The 23,429-nt window shown below is 40.0% G+C and overlaps 1 protein-coding gene and 1 long non-coding RNA gene across 8 annotated transcripts in view; one reads left to right on the plus strand and one right to left on the minus strand.

The window, feature by feature from the left end:
• Positions 1–23,429, minus strand: part of LOC132906715 (uncharacterized) — a 350,670-nt gene that overhangs the window by 311,727 nt on the left and 15,514 nt on the right. The gene's annotated exons all lie outside the window — the stretch shown is intronic.
• LOC132906707 (zwei Ig domain protein zig-8-like) overlaps positions 1–23,429 on the plus strand; it is a 238,931-nt gene that overhangs the window by 210,936 nt on the left and 4,566 nt on the right. For all 7 annotated transcript variants that reach the window (XM_060959127.1, XM_060959131.1, XM_060959132.1 and 4 more), the window contains 3 exons: positions 3,592–3,811; positions 15,514–15,697; positions 22,635–22,777. In XM_060959127.1, coding sequence (XP_060815110.1) covers positions 3,592–3,811; positions 15,514–15,697; positions 22,635–22,777 — 547 coding nt within the window. The remainder of the gene's footprint in view (positions 1–3,591; positions 3,812–15,513; positions 15,698–22,634; positions 22,778–23,429) is intronic.

The raw sequence follows: 23,429 nt of genomic DNA on the forward strand, positions 1-23,429 counted from the left end.
ACCGACTTTTATCGAATTAACTTTTTTTAAATTAAACGATTAGTCTGGTTCGATTCGGTTTGTATGTCAACTGTGAAACAGAATGACTGCTGCAATATGCGAATTATAGATGAAAATACATAGCGTGTATAGAGAGTATCCGATACAAAAATATGTAAAATATGTACAAACAGCGGGGAACGTATGGAAATGTATGCAAAGATATGAAAAACATTTTATAATATGCGAAAGTAGGCAAAAGGTCTTGTATATTTCTACTTATACGAATGTTTCTGGACATTTTCACATAGCCTTCGCATATTTCTCCATACGTTTTCCATAGCTTTGCATCTTTTCTGCATATCTTAGCAGTTTAATAGTCGAGGTCTCACATTTTGCCGGCTTACTGTTCGCGAGAAATTAGAAAGACGATAACTCGCAATCAATCTTGTAAACCGTAGTAGAGTTCGTTTTGCAGGAAGATAGGCGAGCACGATTTATTCTAATTAATTTGTTTGCGTTCTCCGGATCTTATATCTCGGCAACGGCGGGACTTGCGGCAAGCTAGACGCGTCTAACGCAGTTGGAGCAATCGCGTCGTTCGAATTAATTTAATATCCGGCCTTATTATACGTGTCCCGGTGAGGTTGAATAGAAATTATCCGCTGCCGGCGAGCTTTCGCGCGAATTTCCCTCGTAATCGTTCGCGTCTATACTCTCTGAAATCTGATCGTTTTCTGTTCCCAATATTCTCATAAATTCTACGCTACATACATCGTTAGATACTTTCTTATATATTTTTCTGTTTCTTTAACGTCGAATTGAAATACGAGAGTGACAAGCTATAAGAACGTCATTTGTGCGGATAATATTATCGCGACTTTTTCTCAATTACGATCTTACAAACATGTAATATTTACTGAAATAAACTCTTAACTATTTAAATCGATAGAATTCTTTTTTTTTTAATACTTTACATAATTTTCTGTACATCTGTATACGTATACCTGCTCGATACGTCGCGCAGCTTACATTCGCGCTAAGTATTGGACTGCTGCATAATGTTTGAAAAAATAAACGAATACTCGTAGATAAAATAACGAAGAAATCAATTTTTAGAACGACTTTGCGCCTATAGTAGAAAAAACAACATGATACGTTTCTCAGAGAAACGCCTGAAACCGAGCATCGCGTCCAAACTTCTAGTACGCGTAATTTTCGATCATTGTCTACTTTGATAAAAAGAAGAGTGCTCCTTTCGGGTCATGGTCTCGAAAGAGTATCTAGCCCGTCATTAGCTTCCTTTGTTAAGGTCAGCTGAAAACGTTGTAACATAATACTTAGGCGAAGAGAGAGTATGTGACGAGCAAAAAACACAGGATGGTAAAAAGTAATGTGCTGCTGAAAATGGGCACATAACGCGCACAGCAAGCGTAATCGTAAGCATGTCGAAACATGTGCTCGCGTAATGCCAGTATTTTCCTTGGAATTAAGTAACAGCGACGATTTAATTAAAAAAAACCTTGAAATTTATGTGTAATTAATAACACGATTCAAATACTTTTTGAACAATTTAAAAAATTAGATCGGTCGATTATAACCCCGTTGTTTTTATTTTACGTTTAAATTAATTAATAACGTATAATTCGGAACTTTTTCCAGCTCGTGTGGTTCTTATAAGATATAGATAAATCTTTATTACCCAATTTTTAAGACAAGATCAAATTTATTTAAAATATAGTAGAAATCTCGATGCGTTGTATACAGCCTTTCCTAAAGTATAGTTTATAAATCGAAAATCGTGCAACGATGCTATTATCTGAAATTAAATTAATTAGGATTGTAAGGTAACGCATGTAGTTATTACATCCTAATTAGAATGTTAAGCATATCGTTATAACGTAAGTAGTTCCCTAGTACGCGATCTATAGAAAAATGTAGAGTACGAGTTAAATATAAACGTATAAATATTCGTAGACTAATGACGACACAACGACACGACACAGGGTCGTGGTTTGCAAAGAGACAACTTCGATAAATTGTAACTCAGCGTGTAAGCCGGATGACACGCGACGGAGAATATCTTTTCGAACGAATTTACCGATGCTGACTTGAAACAAGGGAACGACGACGACGACGACGACGACGACGACGACGACGACGACGACGACTAACTCCGTAGAAACTCGTCCAGTAGTTATATCCTAAAAGCATCGCACTTGGCTGAACCACGGTCGAGCTCGCCTCAGCGTAATATTAGGCTATTAATGTCGTTGCTGTTGCTAGTACTGCTAACGACGGTGTCGACTAACGCGATTATCCATGCATGATTATCTCGAAAGTGCATAACTCGGCTAAAGACGATATTTATTGCTGTAGGTCGTTCGAGTCGCTGCAGGACAATTCCGGCCTCTGTTTATGACTCGTGACTCCATCACCGACTCACATTTCGACGTACAATAACTTCACGGTCCCGCTGGTAGTTGCTCCGTTGTGAAGTTTTCCATTATAAATTCCCGAAAAACAAAACTGAAAATCTGAAAGAAAAATTTCAAAGTATGCGATCAAAAATAGGTCTATACAACTTTTAAATGGGAAAGTGACTTATGGAGCAGCTTGTACAAATATCCGCCAATTCCACAGCTCGTATAAAGTACATAATACGATTTTTAGGAACAAGAGAGATTTTTAGAAGAATACTTTAGAAGAGAATTTGCAACTTAATAAGAAATCATTTTAAGGTGTTTGTATTCCAAATGATTTCTAAAAACAAAACGATATTATTTTCGCGAGCAATAATTCTTTATACTGCTCTGAAATCATAGGTGACGAGTTTCAAGGATTTGGAAAAAATTTAATTTAGTAGATAGTATCGGTGAGAATTTTGTATCAAATATTTCACGTTTCAGGGAAGAAGATGGGAAAAGCGATCGATCACGATCAGTAACGATCACGCGCATCATTGATAGCTGCCCATACGCAGCAATCTCTATTGAACGGACAATAGCGAGCTTGATATCCATGTCGATATCGCGCGCACTTAATGGGAATACCAGGAAACACTATCCAATTTCAGTTACGTGGATAAACTGCGGATTTCGAATCCTTGTTTATCGTAGCCCGATTGTATGCACGGCTCAAGCATAACGAGTAATCGGACAATACGTCCTCCTTCTGTTTTCTGCGCTGTATTACTCTTCTACGCGAACCAAGAATTAGTTGTCGCGGTGTTACGTACATATCTTTACGCTATATAAACGTTCAGATACCACGGGCATATTAATCCTTTGACAATCGGCATATTCTCCTAACGTTACTGGCGCGACTGATCGAAGCAAACGGTTAATAAATATTTACCATAGCGGCTTTGAAAACAAATTCTAAATGCCGCCACTGTGACGACATCCGACTTCGAAGACTTCAAAGAGTGACACAACTCGAACAAGCTTTTTAGGAAGTCACCAAACTATCTAGAAACTTGGCAAAACGTGGTTTACTAAACGCGTGACGTTGCGACACTTTTAAACTCTACGTGCGACACGTTAATGCCGATATTCTGGTAAATCGATCGAACGATCGTTTATGAAACAACGTGGAATAATCTGTTGACAGGTGTCTTGGGTACGTAGACAAGATAACGGAGAAAAGGTGAATCTGCTGACGGTGGGGCAACAGACGTACATAGGAGATCCAAGATACACGGTGAAGTTCCAATACCCGGACAACTGGCGCCTACAAATCGAGCCCGTGAACAGTAGCGACGAGGGCCAGTACGAGTGCCAAGTCAGCACTCATCCGCCCAAGTATATTCACGTGAATCTTCACATCAACGGTAAGTACAGCGATAATTCACTTTTACGATCGCGCACGTATCGTAAAAGCTAACTCTCGCGTCACGTACCTCTCGACCAAGAAAATTCCACGTATTACGGGATATACTACAATGCACCGATGAAACGTCTTTTCGTACCAAAGTACTGCTAAACGATACAAAATTTAATATACTTGGATGCAATTACATAATTAGTACGTAAATGCTACAATGGTAAAAGCTTTGTTTTACTACGAATCTTTCGTCTAATCGTAAAGTATCATAAAAATCAGATCGACCAACATGTACTTGTCATATTTTTCATAGTCATTTTCGTGCTATGATCTTTGCTTACTATCATCTTCCATCTAAGACGTCACGACGAAAAGCTGCGACAAATCAATATTTCTTTAAGAGATCGATAATCTTATTACCCTGTTTTTCTCTATCACGTACACTCGCAAAAGGGTCGACCGTACAAAAGTAAGATTATCGACAAAACCTATCCGCAGTTTCTCTCGCTCTACATTTATTCCTCCAGTATACACCGAGTAATATTTGTTCGCCTCGTTTACTCTGTCAACTTAGTTAACTTTGTTTGCCTGTCTGCTTATGTAGCCGCTTCGACGCGGTTCGATTTATTTCCGCTCGCGCCTTAACGACCTTCATTATCGACGATTCTTCCTGGAAAATACGTTCGATCGAACTTTCTGTTGCGTCTTTTGCCCGTTCATTGACACACGCGCATCCCGAATAAACACAAAGAGATTAGCTCCAGTAAACGATAATACAATGCGGAGTAAATTGAGAATAAATCGAGATACAAACGGTCGTCTCGCGAGACGGAATTACCGGAGCAAGTGGAAACGAAGTCGAGAAGGACAAGAAGAGAAAACGAAACGACTTAAGTGGTCGCGTAGGGCCGACGGAAAAATTGACTTCATTCACCAAACGAATCGCGTTTTAAGGATGCAGATCGGCGTGAAAATGATATATGTACTTCGAGTGGCAGTCGATATAAGTCCGCTCCTTTTCTCTCTCCCTCCCTATATCATCCCGAAATCAACGTTGTATTAAAAATTAAATAGCTTTTAAATATTTGGTTTTGCTATTCGATATAATATCCATTACCCTTTGGGTATATCGCGCGTTTTACGGGTAACTAGTAGATATTAGTAGATACTAGTAGATAAGCGGAGACACAAACGCAAAGAAGGGAGAAAATAAGGTAGAACGTTTTCAGTGGTGACACGTAAATGTGATATAAATTAGTAGACCACGTAGATGACGGATGTTTGTGCATGTTTGGAAATTTAAGAAATTTTCATATACAATAAATATAATATAACGATACGAAATATATATCAAATACCGAAATCGTGGTACTCTCTCTAACGTTTGGTACCCGAAACAATTTTCTATCCGAATTGTATTTTTTATTTAATTCCTAAAAATATGAATTTGCATAAATATCCGCAGTTTAGCGATATAATATGAAAGGACTAGAATAACGATAATTTTTACTAGTAAATTCTTGGAAACGCTGGAACGTTCGATCGCTGGTAAAAACGGAACGAAAGATCTTTAATTCGGATCTTAAATATCGGAGCTTTTGTTCGTAATTGAAGGAATAAAATGGCCAACTTCTCGAAAACTTTGAACGAATTGCACCATGGTTTATTTATATCGCATTACGTTCCATCTGCCAGAACTAGAAACAGCTGAGTTAAATAATTAAAGCTGTCGGCGTTGTACCTAAGCCAGTTTCAGGAAAACTTAATTGTACCATTGCTACCGGCGGAGGAATTCCAAGCTCGAGAAATTTGTCCGTAGAGACTGATACGAACATCTTCGGTTTAGACCTCCATTCGCCGGATGTCGAGTCGAACTAGTCGTCCCGTTACTAACCACCGAATCAAACTAATTGACGCGTCCTTAGCTTTACAATCGATCTAATTATCGACTTAAGAGTCTTTACGATAACATAGATAGAAACAATCGACGAGAAAAATTGTACGTTTTTTTGTTTATTTGGAAGAAATTTGGATAAATGTGATTAAAGCTAATTAACAGCTTTTAGGTAACGATAATTTCAATCGTATATCCAAATCGACTACTTCATTTTCAAGTTTTCTTATTTAGCCATCTGTTAATTAATTTTCATAATCTCATTGTGATTCAATTCACGCTGAAATATTCTATCTCTTACATTTTACTTCGAAGCGTCCATCTCATTATCCAACCTTTTAAATTCATTTGCACTGATAACGATCAGAAGCTAATAGAGGAACATGAATATAAAATCGTATCAGAATACGATTATATCATGCACGAAAAGGCTAGAAAAAGTATGTGCACTGGATTTTTGTTGCCAGCGAAGGTACAAGTATATTAAATTTTCTATCATTTGGTAGTACTTCTCGCGTGAAACACAGAAAAATTTGATACTACGAAAATAATATTCACTGCGGGTTAAAAAATATTTCAGCTCGTTTTGTCAGTTTCAATTTTGTTAATGTTCGTCCTGCGAAAACACTAACTCGACAAGTTCAACTGTATCTTCAAAGCGAAAAGACAAATCCATTAGTTTTCCCGCGAGTAAAACGTGCTGATTGTCCTCACGATGCAAATTAGAAGAAAAACGCAAACTCTCTGGAGTTAAGATTTTTACCTCGATGATGCCGAGAGAATCGTTTAAATCGGACAACCGGAGAAATGAGATAAAAGGCTAAGGCGGGTAGCAAAGCGGAAAACAAAGAGAAAAAGACGCTCGAGTATTCAGCGTGAGGTCGAGGAAATTGGCTACGGTATCTGCTATTTTCGGTGACTTACGGTGACACGAACTTCGCATTGGGAATCGGTCGCGAGATCGGAACGTCGAAGAAACGAAGCTATCGCGATAGAAACGGAAAAGAACGAGACAAAGTTTATTTGGCGTGAGCGTACGAACGTCGAATTAAAACCGAAACTCGATTTGTTAATCGGTTCGAACTTTATATCTAAGATTTTGAACAAGGTCTGATAATCTTTTAATCGAGTTTATCTTGTTTTTCTTTTTCTTTTTTTGTTCTTTTTTCTTTACGTATATGAACATCTCGGTAGTCTAAATGGTCAACCAACTCCGCTTTTTGTCGGTTTTTTCGATTTTATTGCACGAGTGCGCGATTAATGTTAAATTTTGAAAAAACAAAATACGCGTTTGCGCTTATTACAAGAGGGTGGCTCGATGTCCAACTCTTTGGTTATTTTATAACGCAGCGGGAAATTTCTAGGAAAAACCTCCCACGAAGAATATTTGAAACGTAAAATGTTTGCCGCGCTAAAAGCTCGACGAACACGTAAAACTACGCAAAATTACACTAAACCATCATTGTGCGCCTGGCGCAGTTCATCTCCGAGGAACGTGTAGACTATAAAAGCTTCGTGTTGTAATCATCTGGATAGAAGAGTCTCGCATAGTCCCATATACCGAGACTCGCTCGGCATGCTCACGAATATTAACAGTGTCTACGGTCGATGTGACCTGAATGGCGAAAATATTTTCCTCTCCGCGACTATGAGCCACGTCGGAGGATTTTTACAAAGAGCAGAATTCCACAGCTTCCTTTTTCCATGGCGAACCACGAACACGAGATCGTATTCAGCCCTGGCCAAAAGGCAACTCTCGTTCGATGGTCAGCAGAGAGTAAAAATACTCGACACGACCAGACGGCGACGACCAAATGACGATTTCGACGTACATCAAAGGGAACAGCGGCCGAGACCTCGTCTTCGACTTGTCATCGTTAATGTTGTCCCCGTCCGTCTGTACCAACCACCAGAACTGAAACACTACTCGTCAAAGACGGATAATCGAACCGTCGACTGGCTAAGAGGATTTAAACGTAGTCGTTTAAAAATCGATGGAGATAGCGACCTTTCTCGGAGCGCGACGTCCTTCGATTTAAGTATCCTCTTTTCTCCTAGAAATCTTTTATTTCTATGGTCAACGTCTTTCGAGTCGTATAAATATGTACCTCGCAACTATTCGAGATTTGCCTCGTCGGCTGTATGAAATTTTTATGAGACTTTATGTTACATCTGTTACTCGCGAGTATCTGAGATAGTAAAATGTATCGTATATATACACGCGTATATAATATATGGAATGTAATTTCAGAATAAGGTACTCGTTACAATTTTTACTCGGTTTACTCCGTTTTATTTGTAAATGTTCGCAACCTAATAATACGATCGGTGCAGAGCGTTAAAAGTTTGGCTAATATAGATGGTAAGTAGCGAGCAACGGATTTATCGCGTATCCTGCGTTAATTACCGAACAACAGACACTTTACAAATTAAACGAGGAAGCGGAAAATAATTGTGAAAGAAGTAAGGAGCCTGTTACCATCTTAAACCTGACCCTGAGACGAAGCACGTTAATTTTTTACCATAATTATTTCAACGTCGTTCTAATAAACCAGATACGCCGTTCTTATATATAGCCGCCACTGTGTGTCATCATTACCGATAGCCAGTTTACAAAATGCCGGCAAGCTGAAACGCTAGAAGATAAAATACCGAGGCGTCGAAGAGGAAGCTCGGTAACAGAGCGAAATAAAAGGATACAGCTCGGGAGAAAGGAGAAAGGACAAAGGGAAGAGAGAGGCGGGCAAGGAAGGAGAAACAGGATCGAAACTATTCGGTACATTCTGCTGCTGATCGGGTAAATTGGGTTCGTTCGGCGAATTTTTGCGGCTGCGAAGCGCTTAGGAGGATAATTGACGGAGAAGTGGCATAGTCGGAATGGATGGAGAGCGGAGTGGCTGGCAGCCGTTAGGAAAGAAGAACCTGCAGAAGCGGAAGAACTTCGTTTCGCTGGCTCGAGAGAAAAGGACGGCTAGTGGAATCGAGATACGTCGAGCTCCGTTCCTTGGAACAAAGGGAACGAGAAGGAGAAAGGAGGGACAAGGAGGGGCGAAAGTGGTACTTAGAGGTAGACAGGAAAATGGACAGCGCCTCGGAAAATGTAAAACTACGGGAGGAAGTTCATAAATGAAAAAAGAACGGACAAAACAAGAAACTCGGAGATAATAAAAATGGGAGAAGGAAGCTACCGAAAAGGAAAATTTCTTCTCCTCGTTGATGTAATTTTTGAGAACGCGAGCAGGCGAAATACGGGCGAAATAGAGACGAGACCAGCCTCGTCGAAAAGGGAAAACGATCTCCGAGAACGAACGAAATCGCATTTACGTTAGTTGGCCAGTTTCGCGAGAGTTTCGCGAGCAGCCTCGATGCAAAAGCGACAGGATCGGTCTTTGTGCTAACAAGATGTTCCACTTAACGTAATAACCGTGCTTTGTTGGCACTCTGCAAACACGTCCACCTGTTTCACCAAGCCTCCGTCCGTGTCCCCGACGAGTTCTGACTTTGATATCTTCGCGCCACCAATTCTAATCTCGTTCCCTTTTTCCTTGCACTTTGTCTACCACGATTCGTTTATCTTTCGCACAGAAATATAGGCATGTGTACGGCATATTTCGCTATCTGTGTGTAATAAATATGCTTTCTTACTTGTAAGAAGTTTAGGGGAACTAGGACGATTCTATGAAAACTTATAGCGTTTACGCGTATCAAATTTTTATATACGTTGGCAACTTCTTGTCGAATACGCATGAAATATTCGATCGTAAATAAAACAGTTGGTTTACAAGTTCATGCTTAAAACGTCACCGATATTGAAAGACATAATTTCTCGGCAAAGCGATAAGGTTTGGCATTTTCTCACCCTCGAAACTTTCTCGCTAATCGTAAGACGACAAAAGTGTTTTATTAAAATTCATACGTTATTGGAAAACTCCGAAAATCGAAAGTGAAATTATACCTCGTTTCATCGAGATTTACGTGTTACAGCTGGATGATAAATAAGACCCCGGCTTACCGAAGTAAAGCCGGGATACTTGACCGAGAATACCGAACCGAACAACGAGTAGAAAAATTCGTACTTTTAAATTTCGAACGTAGAAAGTATAATAGAATACGTGCCTTTGTAAATGCAGACAGAATTGTCTAACAGAATCGAGCGGTTCCTTTCGTTCCGTTGCCGTTGCCAACTTCTCCACGCTGGATTACATTTTGGTCTTACGCTCTTTTTCCTTCGGATAATTGTGTAATTTCTTCGGTATCGCGGCAAATTCAAGGAGATCAGCGGATTCATCGTGCAAACTTTATCCGAAGTTGCAAGTGTTTCTAACGTGATTCGTCAGGACCGTTCGTGATCCTAATTTCGCTGTTTGACATTCGTCACTTTTCGTGACTTCTGTTTGACCCAGTTCTAGTTCGTGAACTTTCTCAAGGCGGACTAATAGCAGCTGGTCAGGATGGCGTACAAGATCCTGCGAAACTTATCGAACGTCCCATGATTATTGAGATTAATTTGGCCGTCACGCGAACGGCAAACTATCAGTCCGCACGAAGTTCCTTGAATCGATTACAACGTAAATTCGGGTAGTATAAATACATAGTAACCAGAGTGAACTAATGTACTTAGGCTGTAGATTTATCGGGAAGAAGAAAATTAAGGAAAGCCAATTGGAGGAATTCGATTATTTCAATGGAATTACTCGAGTGCAAAATAGATTGCTCCGTCTACTTGTTAGACAAAATTGTAATTTAGTTTAAGGATGCCTGTATTTATAGGAGCAAACTTTATAAAATAAACTTTTCTTTGGTCTGTGTTACTTTGAATCCATAGAAATAAGAGAAAGAACAGCGAGGAAGTAGAAACGCATCGGAAACTCAAAATGCTCTGATATCTGACGCTTCGCTATTCGTCGATCTTTAACATCGAGGCCACGATATCCTAATTAATTACTCTAATCGTGTTCTAATTTTTAGTTTTAATTTTTAATTAATTTGGTATTCGCACAGAAATTCAAAAAACTTAAATCGATGAAATAGACATAACGTTCATGACTTTCTTAAAAATGAAAAATTAAAATGCAACATATAGCAATGTAATTCTAAAAGCTAAATCTAAAAAATAGCAAAGTGATCACGTCCATATTCTAAACCCGAGTACTCGTTCTATCGAGAACAGATGTTAGCGAGGAGATGTATCGCGGTTAAGAAAAACGGAAACCGCATAGTTGATATGGCTGCATTGTTTTCCTAAGGTGTGCGGCTGAATTTAAATTTGCAACCGCAGCACGGACAACTCGTGCATACGTGGCCAGCCATAAAACAGCGGACACTTTCATAAACGCTATAAATTAGTCGTGCACGAAACTCGAGGTTTTTCAATGTTTCCGGTTTGCAAATGATAGGAAACAACTTGTAACGAGAACACCGTTCTCCGCGTGTTATTAACGTCTGCATAAAAGTTGATTTTTAAAGATAATTCTAAACAGACGATTTTGTTGCCGATAAATGGAACAAACCGTGAAAAGTTCGCGTAAAATGTGCGCGTTAAAAGTATTTGGAACGCGAAAAATAAAAACTTTGCTTCTCTTCAAATTTTTATTACGATTTATATTATGTTACGGTATGGAAACTTATGGTCGAAAGATCTTCGATAAAATATATTCTATTAATAAATTACACACTTATGCGTTTAGATATACTACGCATTCTGAAAACGTTCCAAACGTTTATCGTTCCTTTCTCGGATTTTATCCGAAAGGAATCGTTATACAAATTGTTCGGTATCAAGCGAAACATAAAGAAAACGCTCCAGATCTACCTTGTTTAGCTTTTAATGCGCGTTCCTTTACGAGATGGCACGCTATTTAGTAATTCGGAATTTATTTTAATCTTATTTAGTAAATGAAATTAGACACGCGATATCTATTAAAACGCCGTGAACGGAATACAAACGTTGATTGGAAAATAAACGAACGATTTCTAACATCAAATGATTTTTCATATATATATATATTTCAATCTTTTTCGCGGATCGTGGCACCCGACGCGACGTTTTCGTCTGTTTAAATAAAATTCTTTCGAAATAAAAATCCAACAAACGTACGTTCGGTAAAATGTATCGAAAATAAATATATCGACAGTTTAAAGCATCACCTAGGATTTTGCAACGTCTCTATATCGACTCGCGAATCTCCGCGCGGCTCTTGTGCACCCTACGCGTCACAAATCACGGGGTATTCGCGCAACGAAAAATCCACGCGAGAAACGAGAGGCGGAAGATCCCCGACCGAGGGCAAGAATTACGAGAGGGCAGGGCCGACGGATCCAGAACAAAATCGATAAGCGTCGTGCGACCATGAATCAACGCCGATGTGTTTAAACCGCTCGACCTGCGGGATTTGGCAAAGGATCCCGCTGGATAATCTCGACGAAACCACCACGGGGATTCGCCCGTGCTAGACAACACATGCGGAAAGAATCGACCAACCCTGACCACTGCTGACACAGCCGAACCTTACGTGTGTACAGCTCGATAAAGAAACACGCGTCTGAAAGAACGAACGTAAAGAAAAAATATCTATATTTCGTTGATTTAATGCCGGAATTTCCAACGACTGGAGCGACCAAGGGTGGACGTTGGGACAGGCAAACTTTTCGCGACTCAAGTTGAACGAAGAAACGCGAATCTGAAAGGTCGAACGCAAAGATAGATATTCGTTTAATTCGTTGAACGCCAAAACTTGAAACGAGCAAAGTTCGATAAAGAAACTCGAGTTATGGACTGAGGAATGCGTATGGAGAGAAAAATAATAAGGAAAGAGAGAAATTTTAAACGAGATAAACTCGAGCGAAGCTTAATATCGCGTCGTATCTTCTTTCGTCCTTCCCCTTTTCACCTGTCTTTTCGAGTTTCAAATGCTCTTACAAATTTTTTCGCGTTTTTTATGCTTGGTCGTTAAGTACAATCTCGTAGTTGATCTTGGGAAACGGCTACGGGAGGATGATATATTCGTTCGGGTCTTAAAATTCGGGGTGAAATATTGTTTCGGGTTGAGTAAAGAATCAATGTATCACGGGGTTAAAACCGTGGAGAAATTTTGTGAACCGACACTTTACAAGTACAAATAACATCGTGAAAAATGAATGACTTAAGAATTGACGGATACAATCGCAAATACGTTATATACATCTTACACGCCGATAAATCTCTTTTCCTTGCAATCGCAAAGGATTAATTTTTAACGATGAGGAATGTAAGAAGAAACAATGCCAAAGAATATAAATAGCAACTTGCGTATTAAGGTATTTAGGTATAGTCGGAAAAGTACGAGAAAACCGTTGTTTCGGAAGATCCTTCGATATTTCTCCACTAACGAGATTCGTTTAGTAAAAACGTAGCGGCTGACGATATACATGGACGCGTGCCCTCCGTTCTCGTGATTTCGGGTGAAGCTCGGTCGATAAAAGCTCGGGAAAGAAAGCTCGACGCGATGAAACGCGACGATGAATTCGGTATCGTTCAACGATCGAACGAGCAAAGTGAACGCTTCTCGGCCGTATTCGAGGATTCGTATACTACGATTCGTATAGAAAGATTCAGGAACGAAGAATCAGCGTTCAATTAAACGTTACATGCACGACACGCGTCACGTGTATACGATACGACGCTAGTGATAAATTATTAATCGTAAAAGAATACTTAATAATCAGTAAAGAAAGAAAGAAAAAATATAAATAATTGGCAGAAAAATTAAGAAAATGGTAGAAGATGTAGAAAACTTAAATTTGACAAGAGGTACGGTATTTTACTCGAGTAAAAAGAAGTCGCTTCAAACTTCGTTCTTAGACCGTTCTGTACATTCGAAACGTTTCCCTTTCGCGTCGACTCCCTACTGCTAGCGTACATACGTTTTTCCAAGGTACTCGTACTTTTAAAGCTGGAAACGGTCCAAAGAGCGAAGGAAGAGATTGTCGGTCGAACCTCGGTCGTTAGATACACGTATGTGTCACCGATGATGCGTCGTTTCGTATTTAGTGCCGCTGTGGGATAAAATATTCGGATTACGTAACATCGCATTACATGACAACGGTTTACAAACCAACAGTCCCGTTTCGTAAGCTTTACGAGAAAGATAAACGACGTCGAAGCTCTTGGTAAGCTTAAATGCACTCGGTTGAACGAGTAAGACGCATTTCGCGTGCTACAATAACGACTGTAAATGACTTTGATAACGATAAAGGATAATATTTTATAAAATTGCTACATTTAACGATATATACATGACGATGCTACATTCGATGATGAATCGTCAAATCGAAAAATCGGCGACTATTATCGGATATTAAGAGACTTAGCGAGCGACTATAGATGCAATACGAGTAGACGTAGCGTGATATAAAGCGTTAACGAATCCTTGTAGTATACCTACTGACGATTTACTTCACCGGGAAGAAGTCTCCAATAAGGACGACTACCTACGTTGTACTATATATTTTAAGGTATTGATTTAAATATACTGGACGGTTGCAATATTAAACAGCCTGATAATTCTTACGATCCAACACGCAACATACCTCGTCCGCCACAGATATTTTCGCGCTTTATCGTGCAAAAGTTAAAATTTTAATTATCGCGGACATTCGACGGATCTTTTATCAGCAAGCTCGAAATACAATAACTTAAACAGTGACTATGAAATTCCGAAGAAAATTTGAATTCCACCGCTACCATCTTTGCTCGATATTTACTGCGTTGAAACGACATTTCACGCTTTCATGCGAATAATTCGAAATCCTGGTCCACTAAATTTCCATCGAAGGATTATATTTTGCGCTACGAATCCGGTGACCCGTCTATAAAAGCTTAATACCGGTTGTCGACGATAAAACCAACGAAATCGGCAGTAGTGCCGTGATTCGTCGCATTATTCGCATTATTAAGCCGATGCGATTTGTATTCGTCTCGCAGTCTGCGTGGAATTTGTACGCGGGCAAAATGGAGAAATCTTTGAGAAACATACCGTGGATCGGGCCTTCCTCCGCCCTCTCGTTCTTTCGTTTCTGAATTTCCATATTCTTAAACCACACTGGCGGATGCATGATAAACTTGGAATTGGAAATGGTCCAGAAGACACCGGATAAAAGATCGCGTCTGAATTGTGTCGCGATCGTTAGATGCACTTACGCGTGAACAACGACCTATTGTGAATATATATGTATATTGGCTCGGTGAAATATCGCGAACTAGAACTAAAATGGTTTCATCCGTTATTGCATTTGGGTCGACTTGATTTGCCGTTAAATAAATTATTTTTCTACGCGTTTCAAGATACCCGAGTGCGTTTACTCTGAAACAGGGAGACGCGTATTATTCGACTGGGAACTTGTAAAATCACCGAATTAACACCATTACGATCCTCGAATTTTTTACATCTCGATCTCGCTTTCGTTTCGATCGAGAAAGCACGTTTAAATCTATTTTAGGAAATCTATAGCATTACGTGGAGACAGAAACTCTTTCTCTTCTTTCTTCGAGTTGCCGAATTTTCTACCGAGAAGCCGACGTCTACGACGAACCAACTCATGGAAGCGTATATAACGAAATCAGGAAATATACAGGGATAGGGGCCCCCAATGATCGGGCCAAAAAATACCGATCTTAAAACTTTCTAATTTTCCAATTTTCCAAATTTATAAATCCGCTTCATCGTACGCGTTTAATCTTACTATAAAACGAATAAAAATATTTGGCGATATATCGATACACGCTCGACTCGGTGTTTACCGTTGTTGTATCCTAACGTTACGTAATGAAATTTCAGCACCGTCCGTCCAGATAGTGGACGCCCTGGGTGAACCGCTGAGAGACAAGTACTACGAGGCTGACAGCACCATCGAGCTATTGTGCGTCGTGCGTCATATAGCGATGCAAGTCCAGTATAGTGTCGTTCAGTGGCTTCACGGCAACAGAGTTCTCAATTACGACACGACGAGAGGCGGTATCAGGTAAACCTTTCGTTCTTTTTACGCTCTCGTTCGCTTAAAAGCTCCAAGAGCTACCGGTTTTTCAAAAATTAAGCTTTCCGTTCCTATAAGAGAGATCTTACAGTCGCGTTTATTTGCTATAGAGCGGTTAAAAAGCGAGATAAGGTTCCGAAAGTTTTACTTCGCCGTTAGAAAGAGTATAGCGTTAAAAGAAAGCAAAACGATTATAAAATTTTGAAATTCGGTTCCAAGACATCTTTCGAATTTGTCGATATCTTGGAAAAAGGACGAAAGAAAAAGAAGTTGAAACTAATTTCGATGGAAATGTTCCTAAAAATAAATTCACCGGGTACATCTGAACGGATATTGAAGAATCGTTCGACAACCAAGATCGTGCTCGATCGCCGAAGGGATCGGGACTAGCGTTATTTTCCTCGATGGGAAAATTCTAATCGATTCGGTTCTACCTTTGCCTCGTGTAGATCGACCGGTAAATCGCGCGACATACAATTCATCGTCCAAATCGCACGTTCAATTCGAAAGACTCGTAGACGTTATGGCGAAAGAAATCGAGAGATTTAAAGCTAGCGAAACTAATTGCGAGAAATTTCTCGTTCGTAGTTTTAGGCGAACGCGTATGCGACTCTTTTATACGATAAATATGCACCGTGTATCTGCGTGACTGTGGATATATATTGAAAATCATATTTTACGAAGACAATTAGGAAAATGGAATCTGGCTAGAAAATTATTTTACGTACTAATTGCAAGTATTATAACGAGTACCATTCTCTGAACATTTTATATATCTTTGGATATTACGTGCTTCCGTATACATTTGTCACGCTTCAAATTTCCGATAAATGCATAAAAATCCACGGTCTAGTGACGTATTATTTGTAAAACTGGCGTCTCGTATATGCACCAACTTAATGCTCGAAAGCCAGATTCTAAATGTAATCGTAAAGAGGAAATATCGAAGAGAGAACTGGAATCGACCGTGAGAGCCATAACTCGATACAGCTGCGTATATACGTCAATCTTGTGCCAAGCATCTATCCTTCACGCGAGTCAAACACGACAAAATACCGTGGCCCATTCGATGCGCAGCGACGCGTCTCTGATACGACCTTTCAAACCCGGTCTCGATTCGCAGAGTCTGATTGCGGCGGGGGCAAAGGCAAGCGTTCGCGCCACTCGCTGTTCCGTGGATAGAAGCGCGATCGTGACGGCCTCGGCTAGTCGTAAATCATAGCCAGGAGAACGCGCAAGCGGTCGACAATCCACGGGACGCCGCGGTAAGTTCTAATCCAGTGTCGACGATTCTCGCTGCCTTTCCACCCCGTAGACGCATCCAGCCCCCGCTAATCCTCGTATAAACTACCCGCAGCCTCGAAAATCACCGGATCCTGCATCGTCGAACCGAGTCAGACGCCGTGATGAAACACCCAATGTACACGCGTATACGTCGAATAAATTTACATAGTACGCGTGTACACTGTCGCTGAAATGTAAACAACTCGCGGTACTTTTCTCTCTTGCGTTAGGCGATCGATTGCGTCAATTGTTGTTTGTACGAGAACCAAACTATGTTTTTTATATGATCGCAACGTTCTCGTTAATTTCTTTTCCGTCCGATCGGCGTCTTGTAAAATATACTGCGAATATTTAATTCGCGCTGGTCGTAGCTTTTTTCTCGGTGTAATTGGAAACAAACGTTTAAAGGACGTTTACGATTTGCAAAGATTGTACGATTGGAAGGTGTAACGATGCGTATATTTAATAATTCTTAATTCGTAATATCTCTTTAAACGCAAGAACAGAATTGTTTAATGCATATTTGTCATTTAAATTAATTTCTTATTCCATCGAGTATAATGCGCCAGCGTATAATATAAACATGAATATGAGAGGAAGAATATGAAAAATAAAAGTGCATATGAAAAGTATAAATAAAAAGCTCGTAACTTACAGCTTCCAAAGTATAAATATTTTATAACGTGTGGCTGATGATGATAATTTAGCAAACTTGCGTTCTACGCTTTTACGATTTATAAAAGCAGAATATTTTGCGCGTGTATTTGTAGTTGGAAAAGGATTGAATACGTAATATCTCCAATATCTCGAGCTTCGATTTCCGATATCGACTTGTTTATAAATCTGCATCGCGAGGCACGTTGTACAATATCCGCGTAAAATATCCGAAATTTTGTTACAATTTTATCAACTCTCTTCTAATCGTAGGAATCTGGAAAAAGATAGAAAACGAGTATTAAGTCAGTTCATCTGCGGGACCTCGTGAGAGCTTCTCAGTGAATAACACTGATCCAAACGATCGTTAACCTTTGAACGGGAATGTATTCGCGCGAAGGAGAATGTTTCTCGCGAAAATGTTGTCGATGTGGCCGACAGCTCGACAAAGTTACAACCCGGCAGACACGCTGGCTGCCGGTAAATGGAATTAGTTTGCACTGTGCACCCGGTACATAAAGGCGCGTGTACATAGAGACTTGGCCTCTCGTTTCGGAGCACCCTCGTGGTACGACCACTTCAGCCCTCGTCGTACGTAGCGCAACCACGTGGCCCGTGGAAACCGCAGACCGTAAACACATTTCCGCAGTAACTACCGCTCTGCCGCTCGTTATTTTTCTCCGAGAAAGTAAATGTCCATTTCCGGCCGCGTGCCACCGTGTCGCCGCGCCGCAGACCCGTCGCGTCGTCGCGTCGATTCGAGAAACGTAAAACGGCAAATTATTTGTCGCCAAGATTATTCGCCTGGATTTTAATTAACTTGGTCCGAAAATGGCGAAAATTTGCGTCGTCGTCTTGGCCCCCCTTGGCCCAACGCGCAAGAAATCGTGTCAGACGGTGTTTTTGTCCACCTGTATCGTTAATACGTACATACGCGTTTTAAAAGAACAACGATAAAAATGCATTTTGGAAAGGTTTCTTCTTTCGTAATCTCTTTTTTTTCGTAATCTCGACTTGCTTATAATCCTCTCCGCCTATGATCCTCGAACACCATGAATAGTAATCGTAATAATAATAAGACTAAAATAGTAGTTTTAAAATTATTCCACCCTTCTATCGATAAAATCTCTCGGAGCTAATCGGTTAAACGTGCTCGCCGGGAGTTATAGTTTAAAACAATAGCCGGCGCGATTAAATCATTCGTACGCAGGGACGCGTTAATAGGGTTGCGATTCAATCCCGTTTATTATACATTCACCGGACGCGAATGGCTCGCAGGGATCATTTTTCATAGCGTTAAAATTACAGAGTCGTATCGTGCAGAAATTTACAAGCCCGTGATACGTTAATTCCATTACTTGGACGAGTACGTGTTCTGTTTCTCAACCGACGCGACAACGCAATTTCGTAAGAAAGCTTGAACGGCGAACAACGGCAAGTAAGAAAAGGTTGGATGAAAAGGAAGAGAAATGGAAAAAAGTATGCCGACTGTCGGTTTATTAACGCGAGACTGAAAGAAGCCAGGTGAAACGGTTGAAACCTCGATGGTTGGTTGCTTCACGCTACGGATCAACGAGCAATCGTGCTCGAACGAGGAGATAACGAACGGACAAATTGCGCTCGCCAAGTTTTTCAATTAAAGGCAATCCCCTGCTTCGTATTTCGTGGAGAATAGAACGAGACAAAGGCTACGGTATTTATCGTTTAATTTGAACGAAGCGTCGAATAAAGAGTATACGTCATTTGTTAAAAATCTTGTTTGATTTAAAATGATAGGTGATCGAGATCGAGCCTACTGGTCTCGTACGAACGACGATTATCGAAAGTCAGATTGTCGGAGAGACGATGAACGATCGGTTGGAATTTTGTATTCGTATAAATGTAAAATTTAAAACATCCTGCGAAATCGCGTAAAAGTTATATTACGAGACAATAAATAAACAAGCGTATATCGATCCTCGCTACACAACGAGCGACGCCTGAGCGACAAAAGTTGCCAACGAATTGAACAGCTAACTGTGAGAAATGTACCGATGGTGAAACACAAATGTGACAAACGAGTGACTATTTTTAAAAGCTCGTACGTATAGTTTCTATACATTACAGGGTGCGCCGTTAGAATCCGGACAAAAGAAGTTTTGTGCAGAAAGTTGTTTATTTAAGTCAATACACAAAAACACATGAAAATGTTGTTATATCTCATTTAAAGGGTCCTTGCTGAGAACTTTTATTCTATGTAACCACCCTCTGCCTCTATGACCTGCTCTATTCTTGCTCTAAAGCGCGAGCACGCTGACTTCAACTGGTCGCGTTTAATTGTCGCGAATTCTGACTCGATAGCAGCTCGTAGGGAGTTGACGTTGGGGTGCCTGCATTTATTAGTTTGTCTCTCGATAACGCCCCACACGTAATAGTCCAATGGGTTTAGGTCGGGACTGTTAGGAGGCCAGAAATCTTTCGACCAAAACATGTCCACATTGTCAGAGAGCCAATTTTGAACAAGATGACTTGTGTGAGCAGGTGCGCCATCTTGTTGAAATAAATACGGCCTTCCAGAAGCCGTAATTTCCATCCACGGCTTTATTACTGTCTTCAGGACCTCCAAATAAACCTCCTTTGTGATTCTTTCGCCTTTTTGGAAGAAGTGCGGAGGCATGACGTCGCCCTCACTTGAGACAACGCTCAAAACGTGAACACTTGCTGGAAATTTGGTTTTGCCCACAACAGGAACATCTTCGAGATTGTGGGCCAGCCAACGGTCGTTCCTCCGATTCACTTTGGCATCCACCCGGCGCGAAGACTTTCTATAATCGCCGCTCTTCTATCGTATTCCGGGTTTTGCTTAACGAGTTCTGTCATTTTGAGGTTATAGAAGACTTATTGACATATTTAACTAACTTCAGAGTCAATCAGCACAAACATCTGAATTCTAATATGGTGGGAACTACAAATTGAATTCTGTCCGAATTCTAACGGCGCACCCTGTATTTCGAGAACTCGACATTTCGTAGATATAGATTTCGTAGATAAGTATGCTTTTGCACGTAATTCGAAATTACGCCGTATTCGTGCGCTAGTCTGCTGAAAAAATACCTTATTGCGATAAAATACCACAAAAGGATTCGATTTCTACGTAACATGGTGTTTTATAATACGGTGATATATTTTATAATGCGATATTTCGAGAATTCGAGTTTTATACGATAGATTGGTTCGTAAAATCGATTTCTACGTACCTTTGCGGTCTTTTAAAGGTTCGATTTTTGCATAACGCGGTGCTTTAGAAACTCGCCTGCTATGTGATACGCTACATGAAAAACACGGTTTCTACATAACAATGTACGTACTTTGAGACCTCGATTTCTATAGAATAGAGTACCTTGAGAATTCAATTTATACATGGCCCGATATTTCTAGACCTCGATGATGTCTGTATTACACAATGTGAACGTACTTCGAAAGCTCGATATCTACACGGTTCGTCATTTTGACTTCGAGTTTTGATAAAACACGGAAAAATGAATCTCTCGTGCCTACGAGATTGCTAGACTCGAGAGAAATTGGAAGTTTTATTAGCTTCTTCGCTGAGAGATTGATAAGGGACATGGAAAAAGCGATGGTAATGAAAAGAAATCGAAGAGCATCCGATGCGCGCTTCGAGTCCTTTTCGATGCTTCTTCTTCCCAAAGAATATCAAATCTTTTATGACGCACATACTATAACCTACGGATAATCAAATATTTCATTGCTGAATCCTAAGACTCGTCGTTTTCATGTACAATCGCCGTGCTTTATCGTAAAATGGTTCGATGAAAATTCGATGAAAGCTCGTTTTTACGTACATTTCTAAAACGAACCGAACGAGCCAAGTTGCGTGTACCTTTGTCCAATTACGATCAATGAGATGCAATGTAAGATGTATTTACGTTTAAGACGAAAGAGAATAATTACTTTACACGTTCTCTTTCGTAAGTATGTACACAATCTGGAAATGATCAACGCCAGCGATTTATTAAGTTACAGCGCCTTATCATCGCGAAGAGTTCTTTCGCATCGTAGATGTGTTCGTGTCCGCAAGAAAATAACATCGTTTCTTGTCAGATAGATCGAGCGGACCAAACAGATCCTATTACGGAATAATATCACTCGTGTACGTTCTACTTGCTTTGACAATTTATTCGAATAACATGGCACATTTTTCCCTTTGCATAATTGATAAAAATTATAAAATTAATAAAGTTATTCGATAAATTATCCGCTATGTAAATCAATTTCGTGTTGGCATTCATCGAAGAATTAAAACACATCTCCCCTGACAATCTCTCTTTCCAATTTGCAACGATGCAGGAAAAATTGACTCCATTATAGGTATCCTATATTACACGATGCTCAAAATTCCATATGCTAATGCTTTCCAAATAGAAGCTGATTGCATTTATACTTTCCCAATGCATATCAATATCGAATTTTAATTCGATTCGATTTTAAATACATCGCCCGCGATATTACCAAGAATCGTAATAATTTCGTAATCGATTTCACGCGTCACTCGTCTATATAAATTTTAACCATTGTATAAATACGTACACACGGCGTACCGCGTTTTAACCATACGAATAGTCGAAAAGAAAATACGTCTTTTCACCTGCAGGCAAATTTTTAGCCACTGCGATACTAAAGTACTTTTCATAGGTTTTTCTTTGAAAAAAGAACGACCAAGGGCAAAGACCAAGTGGTTAAGGGAGAAATAAAGGGAACGTGAGATTTGTTTTATTACGAGTGTCGTTCGAACGAAAGCGTTATAAAACGCGTGATAAAAAAAAAAGAAAGGCAAGGAGGATGATAGAGGGTGAAATAAAAGTCTGCAGAACGATCTCTCAAAAATTGGACTGGCCATTTTTCGCATACGCTTCCGGCCACTGATAAAACGGCCGTCGGAAGTTCCGTTAAAAATTGAAATTTCAACACCGCTGTACGTATGTTCCAGCGTGAAAACGGACCTAATGGAAGAGGGGGCCAATTCGACACTCAGCATAGCGAGGGTGGGACCAGCTGACAGCGGAAACTACACGTGCCATCTCACCACCATGCCCGATCAACCTGCCACTGTTCACGTGCACGTGCTCAACGGTGAGCATAAACGTTTTTCTACCGTCTTAGAGCCAGCGCTTGAAAATTTTCCAACTTTTCCACAATCGAGTTCGTACCGACGCGATTCGTATTCTAACTTGATACATAATTTAAGAACTCTTAGACATTCCTACGCGTAACATCTACTCTTGTCCATGTTGCAGTTGCTTTGTTTCGAAATCCATTCTCGCAACTAACGCGTAATAAGCATCGAGCGATTTTCTACGAACTTTTGCATCATGCCAAAGAATAGAAAATTTTTGCTCTAGCTACATCGTTATCCACTTTTAAATGCACCGCGCGTCCAACAGATTCGAATTACGCCATTCTGCCTAGTATTTCAATGAAGTTCACGGTATCGCGATAGTTTGGTTAAGAATTTCATTTACCTGAAATCACGTATTCCGTCGATCATCTGCAGTCGTAAAAAAATTCGACGTAATGTGCATGTAAATTACAGCCGATGCAATATTCATCAACCGCAGCCAATCCAATCCGCAGAAAAGAATTTGAATACTCTCGTTCGCTAATGTTTCGTGTTGTTTATCGATACGGTGGTTTCCACGTTTGATGTGCGTATTTCATGAATTTTTACAATTTATTTTTTATGTTTATGTATTTTCCTAATCGTTCCGTATTAATAGGAGAAACA

The sequence above is a fragment of the Bombus pascuorum genome, chromosome 5, assembly GCF_905332965.1.
Source record: "Bombus pascuorum chromosome 5, iyBomPasc1.1, whole genome shotgun sequence".
Lineage (NCBI taxonomy): Eukaryota > Metazoa > Arthropoda > Insecta > Hymenoptera > Apidae > Bombus > Bombus pascuorum.